The sequence below is a fragment of the Trachurus trachurus genome, assembly GCF_905171665.1.
Source record: "Trachurus trachurus genome assembly, chromosome: 1".
Lineage (NCBI taxonomy): Eukaryota > Metazoa > Chordata > Actinopteri > Carangiformes > Carangidae > Trachurus > Trachurus trachurus.
Genome location: NC_139891.1, coordinates 12,158,586 through 12,177,970, shown reverse-complemented (window position 1 = coordinate 12,177,970; position 19,385 = coordinate 12,158,586). Strand labels below are relative to the sequence as shown.

The 19,385-nt window shown below is 40.6% G+C and overlaps 1 protein-coding gene across 2 annotated transcripts in view; it reads right to left on the bottom strand.

The window, feature by feature from the left end:
- helz (helicase with zinc finger) overlaps window positions 1-19,385 on the bottom strand; it is a 58,415-nt gene that overhangs the window by 24,413 nt on the left and 14,617 nt on the right. For both annotated transcript variants that reach the window (XR_014595551.1, XM_083976724.1), the window contains exons 9-18: window positions 19,087-19,194; window positions 18,813-18,954; window positions 17,384-17,539; window positions 16,540-16,810; window positions 13,151-13,277; window positions 12,773-12,985; window positions 10,727-10,857; window positions 7,613-7,792; window positions 5,189-5,290; window positions 3,989-4,167 (exon numbers count right to left, since the gene is read on the bottom strand). Coding sequence is in view for 1 of the 2 variants with exons in the window: in XM_083976724.1 (XP_083832850.1) it covers window positions 3,989-4,167; window positions 5,189-5,290; window positions 7,613-7,792; window positions 10,727-10,857; window positions 12,773-12,985; window positions 13,151-13,277; window positions 16,540-16,810; window positions 17,384-17,539; window positions 18,813-18,954; window positions 19,087-19,194 (1,609 nt within the window). In the remaining variant the exon portion in view is untranslated. The remainder of the gene's footprint in view (window positions 1-3,988; window positions 4,168-5,188; window positions 5,291-7,612; window positions 7,793-10,726; window positions 10,858-12,772; window positions 12,986-13,150; window positions 13,278-16,539; window positions 16,811-17,383; window positions 17,540-18,812; window positions 18,955-19,086; window positions 19,195-19,385) is intronic.

The window sequence follows — 19,385 nt, the reverse complement described above, 5'->3', positions numbered from 1 at the left end:
AGGTTTTCTGAAGAAAATGCCTGGGGGCATTTCGGATTTAAACATTTAAGGAGGACAAACTTAATGAAAAACACAGCTGTCATTCTTTGTTGAAATTCTGTAGAAACATTGAACTCAGACATAATTTGACAAGATTCAGCTTAGATGTACCTCGGGATGTCACTATGATTTAGAAAGAGACTTTCTCCATGTTGTCAGATCAAAGCCCAGTGAATCAAGTTGAATCAGATGATTTTTACCAATGACTATACATTTCTGAAAAGATTTTTGTTTACCTGGAGCATTCAAACAATTTAACCATTGCTAATAAGCCATTCTCTCAGTCACTTTTTTCCCTCTCCCTCTTTAAACCAGCCCTGCAAACCAAAGGCAGGGTTTTGTGGATGTTTTGAAAGGGATGAAACAGTAGCCTAACCCTGATTTAAAAAGCTCAAACGGTGCTCGGCAGTATGAAGGGAGGGGATGAAACGGCATGGCAAATGAGTGCTGGAGCAGGGAAGAGAGAGAGGCTGAATAACAACCAGCGAGCAGCCTCTAAAGCCCAAACACCATTTCCACAGGAAACTATATGCAGATATGAAATGTGACGGTTGGAAATAACAACATAAACTCTGTGACTGTCAAGAAGGAAACAAACAACAGGAACATGGGCAGGCAAGAAAAGAGGCAGAGCAGTTTGATTTGAGGCAAAATTCACTCCTTCATATGTGCCTTAGAACAAACGCCTGCAAAATGTATTGATTTCCCCCCCCCCCAGCTGTCAAGCCTCAAACCGGTGTTCTCTCTGAACTGTGTCTGCGACTCATTGGAGCACATGGTGGTTTTTGTTCCTCCACTGTGGCCCTGATAAAAATGTATCAATTATATTGTACATAATTGAGTACATCTATTAGACCTTATGATGTGATAAAATGCCCTTTCAGAATAATGTACCAGACTAAAGTGTACATGCAATGATGGAGAAAAATATCTTGACTATACATATATATATGTAGACTAAATATGGTTACATTCCATCCTTTTAATTATGTAATGATCTCTCTAACAATAATGAGCTACTAGACGGTGAGGAAAGATCGTCACTTATTCCATACACACAGTATAACTTGCATACAATTATGCACATGAGTAATCTCTGAATCGTAGGCATAAACCTTAAGTGATGCACTTGGGTAATCTCTCAATAGTATATGAAGGATGAGTGAGCAGCCAAGCTGCACAGTGTTTTGCTGTGGGGAGAATCATTTCAGGCGGTGCGGTTGAAGCTTCCACTGAGTTCTTCATTTGTTTCCTATCTTGCACAACAACGCAGCCATAGGGACTTCATGTAAATGTGCAACCGCTTAAATCATATCGTTAATTATTGAGGCAAGGCACTTTAGTTGACCTCTCCTATAAATTGTGGTCAGCAACAGCCCCGCTTTATCCTGCCTACTCGTTTTCATTCAATCCACATGAATACGTAAGGGCCAAACAACACGCACAAATGATGTACACATGGGTCATTACAGATGGGAATGTTTCTCCAGGCAGGGAAGCAGGGGGGGGGGGGGGGGGTCAGACATGGTCTTTATGTGCACCAAGCAGAGCAGGGAAGCAGGCAGAGGTGAAGGAACATGGTGCTTAATGCTTCACCTGGAGCACAGCTGCCTGGCCTCTGGGAGCCTATCTCTGAACTGGGGAGCAAATTACATTTCTGTGGCTGCTATCCGTCGCTAGACTAATAATGGTGTTCGAATTCGACAAAACAGTGGTAAGACAAAGAAAGCAGAGATTTTAATGCAGAGGTGAAAGAGATCAGAGGTACAGTGTTGCAAACGTGATTTGGGTGAGAGATGACTGTTAATAATAAATGTCGGCTCCTCCACCTCGCACACACCCAGTCTCTCACATTCTCTTCCTGCTATTTTAACACTGTGCAGTTGACTGGGAAAATCAGATCTGTGAATGTGAAAGGGTCTACGTAGGTACCTAAAAGGTTTGAAAGCTTTGCCAAAGTAACACTGTTTCTTAATTTTTCTTGGATGTGTTTTGGTGCCTTTGAATTTCAATTTATTAAAGGATAGCCCCTTGAGATGTAGCATCTCATTTTCAAGGGGGTCCCACTGTGAACCCATAAGCCGCCAGTTTATTGTCAGATAGCATCATTCCCCTATTGACTAAATTATGAGCTATAGTCTTAAACCTTTATCACCATGCTGCAAAGTCCAGTAGTCTCCAGACACAATATATGATACTCAGCTAAGCCCTGGTCTGCTGGGAAGTGAAAATATGGCATCAAGTGTCCAAGTCTGTACCTTCATATTAGTTCATTTATACCATTTTGTTTCCAAATTGGTTTATATTACGGATTCAATCTCCTTGTGCTCAAGAAATAATTAAATGTGACGGCAATTAGAGATAATTGTATTACTGTCCTGTGACTGTCCAATTCCAGGGATGTAGTCGATTCATAACAGCAGCTGGCAAGATGGTAGACAAACACACAGCTACACCGCATGTCACGTTAGGGAGACATCATCATCATCATCATCATCAAAAAAAGACAGAAAAAAGCTCATGTCTCCCCAACAGCTGAATTTCATTCATGAATACAGAGTTTGCTTTTTTGTGCTTTTGTCAGTAGAGAAAAAGGCAGAAAAAATCAAACCAAAACACATCTAATGCCGGGCCGCGGAAGAGCTGCTCAATGAAAATCGCGAGCGAGCTGGAGCCCTCCTGTTCAATCAAAGATTTTTTTATCTTCACGTGTGGGGTCACTCACAGATGAGTAGACACAATTCCTTGATGGTGCGTGACAGCATTAACACATGTTCATTTACAGACGGAACACCAAGCATGTACGGTTCCAACACATATCTAGGCCACAGAAGAACAAGAGTCAAACATAAATTACATAAATTGACAGCTTAACCATCTTTTTTTGGGGGCACCTCTGTGTTTGGGGTGGGAGATTTATTATTGCTACTTAGTAGACTTTCTGGCTCCCAGTTGCCTCGTTTTCTGGCGATTTTCATCACCGTTGAACACCAGGAGAGCAGGAGAGATGAAACGTGGGGAGGAGGGCTAATGATGTAAAGTACATTAGAAACAGGCAGATGGTGTTCCCAAGCAACAGACAAAGCCCCCTCCACTGACACATTAGAGTTGGTTATTAGCCTGCACTGACAAATTGGTTTGTTTTCAATGTTTTTTACACGACTTAAATGACTTCCATCTCTCTCTAAAAGGTGGGTGGCTGCCAACACTGGGTATCAGAGTCACTGGGGATGACCAAGGGACAGGAAACTAGATGCTCTGAGCAGTGCCTGCATATAATTTTGAGTTTTTATGTGTTGACTCAATTCTATGTTAATATCTGAGCCTGTGATTTTTTTTGTCATTGTTTTGGCATTTCTAATATTTTCTGTCTCATTCACATATGGTTCACAATAGGGTATAAGAGAATTCACCACATTAGTTGTTGTTACAGACTGTCAGACTTTGATATTTAATTTTTATTCATACAGGGTTGTACACGCTACACTATTTTTCTGGTCACTAACCTGTTTTTATATGTCTGATAAAGTATCTGCTCATTCTTCATATTTACTTGTTTTGTTTTTTACTGTTATCCTAATCTGTTCGTGCAATTTGGTTAACTGAAATGGCCATCAACAGAGACACTTGCAGAACTCGAATCTGGAAAAAATTGCGACTGGGAAACCCTGCCATGTCCAACCACTCTTTTTTGAAGGTATTGTTTGCCTTTTCAGGATAGGGCAGTGAAGAGAGGCAAAGGAAAGCAGAGAGTGAGACTGTGGGAAGGACATGCAGGACATCGCCTCAGTTGGGAGACGATCTTGTGTTCAAATGCTCTGAGGCAGACTATGCAAAAGTGGGATATGCTCCAACCACCTAACCATCCGAGCACGCCATATTGAACCATTCTCAAGGTACAAATGTATCATCCGGTATCAAGTTGACAAATGAGACTTTTATGACTTACCAGGCTCCAAATCAAGCTGACAGAGGTATTGGGAGGTGCTGAGGGTGACCACCACCACACGGTGCCTGAGGATGTCCTCCCTTGTTGGCATCTGGAAAGTGATGTGTGTGCCGGAGATGAGACAGTACTGCTGGACCACTGGGTGGACCGTCTTTACCCAGCGGTTCCTGAAGTATACCCTGGAGACGGAGAGACAAAAAGGACAACCATCAGGGCAAAAGTGTACAACTAGAGTTCCTCCTGCATTGTGAATACAGCCCATTATTTTATGGTAAATTCGCCTTCCTGAGGTTATTGTGTCAAAAATGAGTCAGAGATTATCTCAGACTGTAAATTGTGGGTAAATTTAGAATCTTTACAGGTAAGATTCTTCTTTCTATGAGAAATACATTTTCACAGCTGCACATGACTCTCTGTACGCCTCAGGTCTGCAATAAACTGATCGTCACAGACAGCCAGAGAGGAAGACTCTTGAAGATTGTCTCTTCAGGACATTGGTCAGTCTTTTTCCATACTGTGGCCCTAAATATTCATACTGGCTGCTTTTATTCTTGAGTGAGCCGACATATCCTAAAGGAGACAAGGAGGGCTGTGAGGGGAGTTTCCTACAGTGATTATGGAGGAATTCATACTGGAACCGGCTGAAATCAGACTGGCCACTCATGTGAAACAAGCCATTTGATTGCCCATATGGTCACTAGGCTTGTGTGGCTAGAGACACACACACACACCATTCCTTCGCGACCTCTCGGATTGCTGAAGTGCGATTAGAAGTCACTCGTGCGATTTAGGAAAGCTGTGTTTATCTTCTGAGTGTGTGTCTATGCCTCCAAGTGTAGTTGTTAAAGCAGGAGCTGTACCGAAGTCCCATCCCCAAAGTCAGTCTAATGTTTGCCTGTTGTTGCTATGAGGCAAAGACAACCCGGCCACTCCACAATCTCTGTATAATAGGTAGGTATCACAGACTTTCCATGATGACTGAGTGTCATACAGATCGTCCCTGTCAAGGCAAACCTCTGCAAACAGATGCACAGAAATTCAAAATCTGAAACAGCCTGCTATTTAGCTAGTTCATATAATCATTAGTGTTGGTCTGCTACTGTTAACACAAAAAATGACATAATGAGGGACAGCAAGGTTTGATGGTGTCTTAATGCCTCCTTCAGGGCACCAATTTATATTCTGTGTGCGATTCCTTACCTGAGAGGTCTGGCATGTGGATTGCCTGCTTCAACGTAAGGATGAAGGTAGTCCTTAATGTAAAGGTCAGCCGCACTGTTGGAGTGGGTACAGATCAGGACCCTGTGGAGACAAAAGACAATCAGTTCAGATATGAACCATGATGCACAGCTGCTACAAAGTCTTGGAAGATAAAACTGAAACTATTGGCTCAATTAGATACCACTTTAAGCATGTGTGAACACTTTGTCATTATTTTGGGTTAAGTTACAATGGTTAACTTTAATTTGTCTAAATTTGAAACATCAATACATACTTCAGGGTTTAGATATATACTGTATATATATTTTTTTGTCACAGCATCTTTAAAGACAGAGAAGGCACCTCATCCCCAATACTTCAAAGCATAAAATATTAGCAGTAAAGGAAACAGAATTATTCGTCATCATGGCATTTGCTTTTAAGCCCAACAGCAGTTACAGCGTTAGACAGACAGCAAGGTCAGTTTTGTTCACTTATTAAAATTGAAAGCTGCACAAAACTGTCTTTTATAGTTGTTCATTTAAACATCAGTGAAACATTAGAGTGACATACTGTATTTGCAGAGAAAGCTTTGAGTGTTGAACCTGTATGACAGCCCATACTGGGTACACCTGCCCAGGGTCTATATGAACTCCTCTTCACCATTTTCACAGTTTTATGAGCAGGAAGCACTAGTCCAGAGGGTCACCTCCCCGTGTCTTCGCTTTTAAAATATCTATAATTTATCCTTAAATACAATGTTAAATGCATTCAGAGTGAAATGAGAAATGAATATTACATTGCTACACATTTTTAAAAGGGCATTTTTTTCCTTTCACATTACATATATAAACCCCTTTTTCCCTTATTAAAAAACAACAATGTTAGCTTTTGTTCAGGGGACACTGTCCAAGGTATTGCATTCATTTTTTATAAAGACCAGGAAACATTTATGTGCTTGTGCAACATCGTTTTGCCTCTGACACAAGAAGCTGCATAATTTCCTGTGAGTGTTTGCACACAGTGAGGGAGCACGCTAATGAATGTCAGTGGAAGGTTATCTTGCTCTCTTTTATTGTTACGCAACACTTAGTGGACCGCTGAAGTGACATACAGTAACTTGAGTGATCAGATTATGGTTTACATGAACATCCATTCCAGCTCAAGAAATGTGCTGATCATCAAACTCTCAATGTGCAGTGACCACAAATGACACAAATTCTTGCAAACAACCAGCACATTTAGTCTTCAAGTAATGTCACACACACACACACTCTAAAGTGTGCACACCCACACAGAGGCTCCACCACGACATACACACATGCACGCACAAACACTGACGCACGGAGCTTGACACTTTGCAGTTCAGTGTTTTCTTAACTTTAAATGTCAAACCCAAGGCTGTTACTGGCCTGAGGCTAAAGCTGAGGCCACAGCAGCAACAGCCCAGCACCACCTGCTGCCTCCATGACGCCTTTTAACTGACCTCCCATGCCGTCTTAAATTCTTATTAATGATGCCAGTCCCGACACACACACACACACACCTTTCCTTCCCCACAAACTCTCAAACACTTGCACTCAGTGACACCTTATCATATGTCACAATGACTGTTCGTAGAATCGCTGGTCTACAAGATCAGAGACGGAGGTTTGTGATATCATGGTTGCTGAATAAATCCTACAATCCTAAAATGATGTTATAGCTAGTTCATATACAGGTGAGAATGGTTTTAGGAAAAAATGTCACTAATGTTTTTGATTAGTAGTAAAACAGGAGATATTGTTGTTTAATTGTGTTGCATTATATTGAGTTGTTTCTTACAGTTTAGGCCTCTGTGTGTGCAATGAGACTCAATATCACAATACAATATCTTACAATATTATTATCAAAATCATAAACAGACCCCAAAGTGACTGTAAAGTTCAATCATCAGCTCTCGCAATCTACAAATACTGAAAATAACAACCTTCATGAAGGCAGGATTTACACAGGAACACCATCAGTTTTAGCTAGCCATGTGTTCATAATAACCAAGACTCTAGATGCAGATTGATAAAGTAAGAGATATTTTCACAGCCTAATTTCACAGAATAACAACACTCTGTGTGGGAACTGACAGGTTAATAACTGACTCAACATTTATCTCAAAAGATCTGTTTCCCGGCACTCACACCTGTTAAGTCAAGATGCTCAAAATTTCCTTCCATCATTACACCCAACACCTTTCCATTGCAGAAATAAGAACAGTCCCAGCTTTCAGTGCAACCCTCAGGAATGAAATGCTTGCTTTACTTTGAGCTACATCACTGTGAGACAATATACACCTGGTAAGGTGCAAATCTTCTTGCGGTTGCCAACAGAGGTAAAATAAATCTCGAAAAAAAAAAGCAAGCAAGAAAAAGAAAAAACACCATAACAGACCTGCTGTGGTCCTGGCGGAGGATGTGTTTGACAGCCTGTGCCAGGGTGAATGTCTTGCCCGTGCCGTAGGGCCCAATGATGAGGATTGGGGGCAGGGAGATGGTGACGGGTGTGGTGATGGCCAGGATTGCCTCTTTCTGCTTGGCATTTAGACGAGGATCCAGCTGCTCATCCCATTGCCTGGAGGTGGAAGGGACAATGTGGAAATTATTACAGGAAATAATTAATTGGCTTTTCATTGATTCATGCAATCATTTGACATTTTCAAGCATTTAGATAAAATATTTCCTCATAAACTAGTCATCAATTTGAACATGAGACAGAAACATTCTGCTGATTTAATAAACGTCAGTGGGACAGAGATAAAGTGAGAAGGAGAAATTCTTGCACAGAATCACAGAAAATGTGAGGTGTGCGTGTGTACAATACAGATGGGTATGCGAAAGGGAGGCACATGTGAGTCCATCCACTTGTAAACATGATAGTTATTGTGTGTAAAGGTATTTTATTTTGTCACATATGGAGCTTGTACAGTGAGATTTCTTCTCTGCATTTAACCAATCCCTGAGGAGCAGAGGGCAGCCACGGCGCCCGGGACCAACTCCAGATCTTGAGCCAGTGCCTTTGGTCAGGGATGCTGACTGGATGATTAACCTAACTGACATGTTTTAGTGGTGGGAGAAACCGGAGTACCCGGAGGAAACTAGGGGTGGGAGAAAAAATCGATTCACATAAATATTTTTTTTTTTTGAATTTTTTTTGAAATATTGTGCAATGTGCATTTGTTAGCCTTTTTAAATACATAGAGTACAGGTTTTGAAAAGGGTTTAAGTTCACTTTATAATGGAGTATGTTAATTTATAGGCTCCTACAGTATTTGTGTGCAGATAAATATTAAAAATGCAGACTAAAAATCGTGAGAATCGGCAATATCGTAGAATCGCAATTTAAATCGAATCGCCATCCAAAAAAATCGTAGAAGAATCGAATCGGGAGAAAAGCATATCGTCCCAGCGCTAGAGGAAACCCACGCAGACACGAGGAGAACATGCAAACTCCACACAGAAATGACCTGGCTCGAACCCAGGACCTTCTTGCTGTGAGGCGATAGTGATAACCACCACGCCGCCTACCGTGTGTGTGTGTGTCTTTGTTTGTCTTCCAGCATCACTGTCGTCATTATGACGAGAGACATACAGTAGACTGACAAAACTCCACCCTACTCCTCAAAGATAAGATAAACTAATTAACTTTCTCTATACTCAAGATATACTAGTATAAACTGTATTTGGCTCCAAAGATCAATCATTTCCACCAATAACTTGACATGACTAATAACGACATCTAAATTCTCAATCACTCGTTTATTACAGTTATACACACACACATTTGGCTTATGTGTGGCTAGTAATTCAAATGTAAAAAAAAGTTAAATTAATGTTAAATAAATGTTTTGCCACAATATAGATAAAAAAAGACTGAAAAGGACTGTTGCCAAATCTAAGCTTTGCATTAGACTGGGTTAAAACCAACGTAAAATGGCCAGCTGATACAATCACTTTTTTTAAATTTACGTTACATTAACGTAAGGGAACAAGTGAGACTTTTAATTAGTCTTAATTCATCTTTTTTGTGGGGTCTGATCCTACTCTTAAATCAAGACTGTGCAGCATCTTAGAATCACAAAGCAGCAAACTGGTTCAGGTCTATCATGAGACAGGGACTAACCAGCATGATCATTAGCTGCTGTTTAAAAGACAGATTTGTATTTTACTCTCCAGAAAAAAATACTATAATGCACTGCTTTAAATGATAAAGTTAACTTCAGAAACTACGTAATTAAAGTGCTCAAGTATGACGTTATATTTATTTTAAAAATCACCTTACAAGTCTTTCTGGCACCACGACTTGGGGTGTATCTATCTGACACTGATGTTAAAACTAACGAGCATAACTAAACTATGAGCTTAAACTTTTGCTAAATTCACTCCTTGGTCCATATATAATCACCCTCACTTATCCAAATTCCAATTAAAACAAAAGTCTACATCAATCATATCCTGGAGCCCAGATAAAGAAGCAGCCTCAGAAATCACAGGGATTATATTTGACTTCGGCTCCAGTCAATAAAGATTACTGCCTCACTCCCCTCACCTGTCCAACGTCAGCGAGATATCTAAAGCTATGAGGAGCCGCCAGCATTTGAGAATGACCGCCAAGTCAGCAAGGCGAGGGATATTCAGTCAACTCTCAAATTGATGTGGTGTCCCCTCTGTGAGGGTATCTGTCAAGCTAATGTGATGTGCAGGAATTAAAGGAGTTTCTGTATAAAATGTGTTTAGGATTAGCACTATTTACTATACACAAATGTGTGTACATCCTGTTTGCACATATCATCCCTGTTTTCCGGGAAAAACAAAATAAATGGAGGTTGTAGCCTTTAGTAGATATCTGATGCCTGGCAATCAACGTGCAATATGAAAAAAGGTTTCCTCTTCTACACAATAACATGGATCAATCTCCTGTTTGTGCAAAGTGGAATTTAATTATTCTTATCGATGTAATTGTATTTTACGTCTTCAAAGGCAGTTATATTTCCCAGTTTCAGAATAAGATCAGAATAAAATTTATTTATTTATCAGTTTTAAATAGTTAAAGGGGAACTATGCAAGTCCGCTCGCTTTTCTGCTGTTCTGGTTACGCTGCTCTCAGCCATGTGCATTTGTTTACAACGAAGCCAGCGAAAAATCAATTAATTGAAATGTTACATAACATAAACGATGTTACGACGCGTGCGTTTGTGTAGTCTTAACCGTCATAAACAAAAGATTACGCGTTACAAAGCGCGTGAGTGCAGAGACGAGAGTTGGGACACCGGGGCGGCGACCGAGTAACTTACACTGATGTTGCAAGGTTGGTTTTCAGCCATGAGACGCCAGGTCAAGGCAGAGAGCCTCCGTTCTCACTCGTAATAAGTCACAAGTCATGTAGTTAACTATCACAATTACTCCGGAGCTTTTTAATTAAGGTAAAAATGTAGCATAGCCACGGGAGAAATCCTGCTTAGTTCCTCTTTAAGTAGTTTGCGTGTGTTTGTGATAGTGGAATACACACCTGTTGGGGCTCCAGGGGATTGTGGGGACAAGGCCAATGTCAGGGAAAAGGATGGTGTTATCTTTGATGCGATCCAGGGCATAGTGCATTTCACAGAGTGGCAGTCTGTTCAGCTGGAACTGCAGCTCCACCTAAAACAGAGGCAACACCAAGAGATTAATAAGCAGTCAATCCAAACAACTGCTCACCCCACCATTATATCATATTATGTTATAAGAAATACATTGTTCTTCAGTTCAATACAATAGCCTTGAAACCAACAGGAGTAATTCATTTCTCCTCTCTCATAATTCATAGAGAATCCACATAATTCAGAGAATAACTCCATCCCCATTCAAAAATTATTTAATGTCTTTTTGTATATCATTTCTGTTAGTCTATTTACATTTCTATTTCATTCCTTTGCCTCAATCAGACATGTGTAACCACTGCATTTTTCCACTGCTGTAGGGCCTTAGAAATACTTTGTTAAGTATACAATGCATTCAGGACATGAAGGTAAAAATCAGAGGGAGGAGAAAAAACAAATGCAAAACAAAAAGAAGCAAGTGGAGCACAGCACGGAGAAAAGTGGGGGAGAAAAACAAGAGTGGGAAAGTCTGACATATGTGAGAGTGAGAAGAGCATCAAGGCTGTGCAGAATATTGTAAGAACCCACAGAGGAGACAGGGAAATTAAATTGAAGCACATAAGCAGGCAGGAGCGACGTATGAAGAAGAATAAGAAGATTATGCTCCACCGTGATGGGGGTTGTTTTGATAACTGTTAACAAAGCCTTGTTTCCTCTGCTGCGGACTCGTAAGGACAGAAATATCAAACTGAGGTAGCCAAAGGTAGACTTGTGTAATAGACAGGGATGCAAACGGGTCAGGACCAAAAAAGAGAGGAATTGTCTGGCGGGGGGGGGGGGGGGGGCTCACCATTAACAAATGATTACATTACAATATCATGGAAAAGTCAATTTCCGGTAGTTCAACCCCAACCAAGTATTGAGTGCATATAGATGGATATAGTTTTCAGAAGGCCAACATTTCTATATTAAAAATGCTTTAAAAAAATCCTTTGCAATATTTCAATTTTGGAGATACTGAATTTTAGGTCTTCACTGAATGTTAGTCATAATTATTACTATTAAAATAAACTGAATAAATAAAGACATGGGATGTTTCATTCAGTGTGCAATGGACATATAGCTAGGCCTATATAATGTGTTAGTTTCACTTTAATTGAACACATTCTACATCGCGGAGGCGACGTCTCTCCTTCACCTCTGAAACGGGGCAGAGCTCCGTGGAAACACCTGCCTGACACAGCAACGTAGGGAACCGTGCATGTCCGCGGTGCACAGCTCCACAGACATGCACGGGGGGGAAAAAACGGCGTCGCCGTCGCACCGACTGCACGCGGATACGCGCCGCTTTGGGTAACGAGCGCGCACGTCGCGCGTCAACATTGGAGGTCGGCTGTTATCAGTATAATCAGAGACAACCATGAATGAGTTCGCCTCAGTTTCACGTGATTGTCACTGTCAGCCTGTTAGAAAAACATTTTACTGACCCGAGCTGAGACGCTGAGACCCCCCCCCCCCCTCCCTCAAAACAAAAACTCTTCGGATCTGAACGATTCACACAAGTCACCTAATTGGTCATGAAAAAAGCGAGTTTGCATCCATGAATAGAGGCAGATTTCTCAGAACTAAAGAACCTGAGACCAAATGATGCCTTCAGCACACACACAGGTTTTCCTGAGAAGATCCCCTTCTTTTGTCCTGTAGCCTTTTGTAAAAATGGAAATTATCTACCAGATTTCCAAGTCCACAACAATTTGAGCAGAAAAAATCCTTAGCTGGATGATAACTCAAATCTCCAAGGCTCTACCAAGAATTGCTTGTTTTATATAATTCACCTGCACTCTCTGCTCTGCTGCCAAACTACCTGGTCTAATTCAATATCTAGATCTATCTATTTTTTATGACTAAAAAGTCACAAAAGCACATCATGCTTGGGCACAGAGGTGTCTCCTTGCGTGCCTTGGTGCGGCCAGTACCTGTATTTCTCTGTCCGGCAGTAGCCCCAGCTCGTCACAGCAGTCCTTGCAGATCCTCAGGAAGATGTATTCCTTTGTCTTCTCCTCGATCACGGCCTCATAAACGCGCTCTTTGACCCCAGGAGGTGCTTGGCTGCAGAACCCCTCACGGCCCAAGGGCAGCACCAGGACTGAATTTACCTTGGTCATCACTAGCCGTCCAGCCAGAGTGTCCTAAGGTGAAGAAAAAAAGACTGGTCAGAAGAGCTATCTGACAACACTGTAACTTTAAACAGTAGTTATAAATATTTATCCTCCAAAATCATAACACAGGTAGAAAAGTCGGAAACCAGTGTGTCAAGTGTATACTGCCATTGCTGATTCAACTGGTGCAGTTACCTCAGAAAGTGTTTCAGTGAGTCTGAAGCGTGCAAAGAGCTGTCCACCCTGGGCATACTTGGCTCCAACAGAAATGCCAGTCAGCATAAAGCTGGTAACCAGCTGGAGGTTCACTTTGATGTTAAACCTGAGGGAACAAACACAGACATTTGGTTATGTTTTAGCAGACCTTAGCATGCCTTATCTTATGATCACTGTAGATATAATGAAAAAGAAAACTATTTACAGTATCTCAGTACATTCACTTGTGATGAAGGCACACATAAGTCCTTGCTTCACTGAAGACGTTTTAACCCTGAAACTACTACATCAGGGCTATTCACATATGCTGGGGGCTACATTTCCTGAGAGCTAAGGGCCCAGGGGCCAAACATTTCCCTGAGCTATTTGCAGTATGTATGTACACACTCAACCCAATGTGGCACCACAGTTTAAAAAACGTTTTATTTTGCCATGTTGGAAAAGAAACCTAATGATTTACATAAAATAAATCAAATAGGCCTCTGTGATCAGGTCAAGTCGTTACGTTTTGCTTCACATCGTGAGATATTAACATCACTCGTCAGGTCAACTTTTTCCCATATAAGTGTTGGTTATGGTAAAGGGTAACTGCGGCATTGCTATGGTGTAAAAGAAGCTGATGAGATTGGCCAGGACGTATACTGGTCCACACCAACACTGATGAATTTTTACTGTGCTTTCGTACATACAGATATGTGCTTCCGTACAGATATAATGTTCAAAGAAAAAAAGGAAAAAATCCAGAGTGCTAAGAAGGTTCAAAACATATGACGAAGGTGCTCTTTGGTGGGAACATTGGTCAAAAAAGGAAAATCCAAGGCACTCTTCTTCAATAATATAAAAAGCCAAAACGCGTGGGTTGTAACCCACTCAAATGTTTTTATTTGATATAGCCATTGTATAAATAAAGGCTTTTTAGATTATTGAAGAAGAGTGCCTTGGATTTTCCTTTTCTATACAGTTATGTGTTTAAAAGCACTAACAACTAATCAACATATTTTGTGAAAGCTTTTCACATTTTTCAAAATATTAGGCCACTAAAATAATAAATTATCAACAAGGAACCTAAAAATTCTTCAAAAAAAAAGAGAAAAAAGAAAAAAGGCAGAGCTTATCCAAGCACATGTTTGGCAAAAAATTGAAGCACTTTTATATAAAACAGTGCTTAGTTCTGGATTGTTTAAGATTGCCTCTCTGGTCCCTGTCTGATCTGAAATGATGAAATAGGAAGAAATACTGGCGGTGAACTGGTGATGGATGATTGACATATGCAGATAACTTAATAGATTCTGTTTTTATTTGCAAACCAATGGTGGTTACACAACCAAGGGGACTCTTGGGGTCTCTTGTTATGGTTTTGCATCAGCTTTTCTGGCTATACTCTCAGAGGAAAAACATTTAGACAAAAACAAGCAGCCAGCCACTGTTAGCCCTCCATGACTCACTCCATGCTGACTTTAGATAATCACCTGATGTACCTTGACCTCCAAAATAAATCTGCCAAATGGAAGGATGTTTCTCTCAGCGGGTAAAAAATATATCTAGTCTGAAATTATCAACAGTTATTCTAATAGATACACTTAGGTTCTATCTACATGTCTGAAATCAGCTTCCAGGAATCCACCCGTGTGCTGAAACTGAATCAGTCATGAGAAGTATCAGAACACGGATGGTTTAACAGGCGGAGGGATTATTCATATGCACATTGGAAGCACAGCAGATTAAAAGAACACTTCATACTTCTACATTAGAAGAAATAGGAAGGGAATCATAATTGAATTCTTTACCAAGTCAAATGACGCTATGAGTCATGAGACAAAATCAAATTATGAGCAAAAAGGAAAGCCGAGACATTTATAGTGCAGTAGGGGGTGGTCCACTGCAATGAATCAATGTGGGATTAAGTATTTATTGTGATTTTAGTTGAAAGCTCAGTTCATTCAGTTAAAACCACGATAGCAGCAGGCGAAGAATTTCAAAATAAGGCAAAAATGAAAACAGTATTTTCCAAAGCTGCCTTAAAAGAGCCACTTTAGATATACACAGCACTTGCATTGGAAGGCAAGCTGCACACTCACTTTGCAAATTCACAATGAAGGCTGAGTCTGACACCTTGTGGCGTGTTGACATCTTGTAGCACAAGATATTTACACCACGCAGCCTCAAACTGGGCTCATGGATTCAAGGACTTAATTTGTTATTCCGTCGCATGGCGCATGGTAGGGATGAAATTTAGTTTCTGAGGTTTTATTGGTTCATGTATTTTTAACAATGACTATTGTGAATAGGGTTATACAAGCTTAATTATGGTCCAACTGTTCAATCACCTCACAGCAAAGTAACTAATAGGCTATGTGAGGACTGCAATGCTGAGCCAACCAAAGGGCACTAAAAGATGAAGAAATAAAATACATTCAACACAGAAGATCAAATATCAATAAAACAATAAAACAACCAGAAGCAAGGAATGGGATAGCCATCCCATAGTCTGGTGGACCAGTGACGCCAATGTGATGAAGGCAACAGTATTTGGACTAATTGCACCTAACAAGACTTAAATATTGTTGAGAGGAAAGTTAATTACTTGTCACCAGTCACTGAGACATCCTTTTGTTTGGGTTGAACAATAATTACTCTCCAATAGGAGGGAATAGGTACCATAGTATGTAAACCTTGAATAAGATTAGTAATCATCATGCAACATGGTAGTTTCAAGGTAGGTTTGTCAACACTGCCAGTTTGTGTCTGGAATTTGTACCTAACATTAGGTCTTACTATCAACACCTCAGAATGGCAAGAGGGCAATGGATTTAATTAGCTAATAAGCAGATACAGTCATGTCAGATAATATGACTATGTTTAGATTTCTTGGTCTGGCACAATCAGTAGAATATTTTAACAAACATTTGCACACTTACAATTCTCTACCTGCATGTTCATTATGAACTGCTGTGACTACATAGATATTAAAATCTTTTAACACTGTTAAACCAATGTCCACCTTGTTGATGTGTGAACTCAACTGATGATATTAGAAATAGGTCAGTTTTGCCACATATAGTATACACCATAGAGACTTTTCTTTTTTTTTTAAGTATATTTTTGGGGCTTTTTGCCTTTAATTGACAGATTAGTTGAGAGAGACAGGAAATGGGGAGGCACAAAGAGTGGGAATGAAATGCAGCAAAGGGCCACCCGATGCAGAATTCAAACTGGGGCCGGCTGCAGAGAGGACTTTAGCCTCTACACATGGGGCGCCTGCTCTACCCACTGAGCTAAAGCTAAAGCTAATAATTGTGCAGAGAGCAGTGGAGATCTCTGACTACTCAAGCCAAGTGAGAGAAAGGCAGGACAAATTGTGTACTCACTTGCTAACTTCCTTGTATTGTGCAATCTCTTCTATGTAGAGCAGGTCATGCAGTCGGGCCTGGTAGTTGTCTTTGGTCAGTGTCTTGTCCAGGACTGACTGGGTGAAGAGCTGGTCGGCCGACAGTGGGATCTGATAGCGGGAAAGGAGGCTGCGCTCCAGTTCAGCCATCGTCTCATTAGGACAAAACTCTACAATGGTCTTACAGGAAGAGTCCCAGCGCTTCGCAGTTATCAAGAGCTGTTGCCTGGCTGCCATCAAATGTTCAAGGTCTGAGGCACAAAGGACAAGACATTAGGTGAACACATTGCTGTTGCTCTGCATTTAAACAATTTCCATCTACACTTAAAAAACTTTGCCAAAAAAAATCAGGAACTTAATCTCTAATTACATCTCTATTTATCCAGAATCATAAAAAATATTAACCATTTTTGTGAAATGCTGTCAAAGTGTTTCTTCAGTCATCACAACCTTGAACCTTGAACCAAAGTCTTATCAGTTCATCATTAAGTCCAAGTGAACTTGTGCACAAAATCTGAAGAAATTCCTGGTGTAATGGACATGTAATATTTACATAGACGGAACCGTGAGGTTACCATGACCTTCGGCAACCAAAAAATAAAAAATAAAAATAAATATATATATAACTCTGTTCTCTAACTATTGCTAGTGCAGAGGCGAAATAACTACATCTACTCAAGCAATTTATACTTTGACAGACACCAATTTGAAACTGAGTTTATCTGTGAAGAGATGTTTTGGAAATAAAAGCTTCATGACACTAGTTGACAGAACTTCAATACATTTAAAAAACTTGTCAAAATGACTTCCTTGCTTCAACATACCTTCAATAGAGGCAGCATCGACCATGATCCGCTGCATCAGCACAGGTTCTGAGCCGAAGTCAAAAACAACAGTCTGTCGGAAGGTACCAAAGATCTCTGTACTGAAGCTCACAGCAACCTTGTAGACACAGTTGTCCAGGCCATTGTCTGCTGCCACTATGAGAAAAGAAAAGTTTATTTTAAGTGCATTATACAAGCAGCAGACAGCAGAGGAATAACTTCCACATTCATTCAAGTGAGAGGGCATCAAAGTTCGTAAATTACACTTGTCCGTCACAAAATCAAAATGACAAAGCAAAATTGGAAAAATGTATCATATGCAAAGTCAAAAAGTACAGATTAAAGTGCGCTGTACAAGACTTTTTATTATCTTACATTTGAACAACTGAGGCAAAAAACAGCCAATGTAAAACGTGTTTGCCCAGTAGACGGGTAAAGGTGCGTTCACACCGGACCTTTTGTTTTTGTCGCTGTCGCTCGTATCGCTCCGAAAAAAAACGCTCCGTCGCTCAGGTGCAGACGCTCGTCAATTTGGCACAGAGCCACAGACTCGCATTTTCGCTTTAATGACGTCATGCCCACTGCCATGTGTCTCTGTTTACACCGGCACCACCGGGATTACGGCAGCCAATCGGCGCTGAGCGACGAGCGACTGACGGCCGGAGAGTTGGGATTTCTCATCTCGAGCGACGGGAGCGACTCGAGCGAAAAAACGCTCCGTCGCTGTCGCTCCGAGCCCCAGCGTTTTTTCGCCTGGGCGATAAAACGCTCAATCGCTCGTTTGCATTCACTTAACATGTAAACTCGTCGCTCGTTCTAAAAACAAAAGGTCCGGTGTGAACGCAGTTTAAGAGATTAAATTAGATCCGTAAAACCTATTCAGCTGACCCAGTCCTAAAAACTCTATGAACAAACCATGTGAGCAAATATCATGTTTTCTTTCCAAGTTCAAATAATTCAAAGGCTCTCATTGTTAAATATAAGTGATGACAGAAATGTATGGGGCAAAAAACCTTTACTAAAAAAACTGTGAGAACAGTGTATCACTGGAAAATGGTAAGAAAGAGAAAATATATTAGTATAATTGCTGTTTTTTAATTTTATTGTTTACTTAATGCTACTGCTATTTTCAGTCACTGATCTACTGTACATCATTATCAAATTTCATCAACTTTGCAAAATACTGTTCAAGTTGTTGTTGAACTATTGTATTAATATGTCTTATTGTTATATAATTGCTTTAAATGTACTTTATCTAAATGTACTACCCCCTCTGCTTACTGTTTTGTGCAGTCTGTTTTGACAATACTGCATTTGACTCAAGTCATGTCAGAAATCTATCTTTGAATTTCAAAAAAATCTGAATTTGAAAAAAGTAAAATCCCCTAAAGTGTCATCCTTGGTCACTAAATAGGGATATATGACATACATGCTGTGTCCTCTCCTGGAGTCCACTCTTGGCAGCCATTGGGAACAGCTTGGAGCTGCTCCCCAGCTGACACGCCTGTGATGAAGAAATGTGGCCGGTGGGCATCATAGAGCAGGGCGATGCGGTACAGCTTCCTAGCCGGCTAGTGGGGGAGAGAGAGAGAAAGAATTCATATAAGCAAAATATATTCAGTTTTATGATCCAACTAACACTGGCAGGTTTGCAGTGACAACATGTTGTCATTATTCTGTGTCATACTGAGACATGATCCTACCTTGCACAACAACGAGAAGGCCCAGGAGTGGGAGGATTTTTTGGTGGTGACAGTAACAGAGAGGCTGGAGCTGGTTTCTACATTCACTCCTTCCAAATAGTCACTTAGCTAGAAAAAGGAAACACAAGTTTAGAGAAGGTATCCAATGGCACTGACTGGTGAAAAGTTCACTGCTGCACGAAACGTAAATGACTGGAACCTTTGGAAACACAACATTTGTTATTCAATGGCCAAGAACCACATATAGCTTAATTATGTTAACAAAGGCTTATGAATGTGTGCTCCTGAATGTCTCCCTG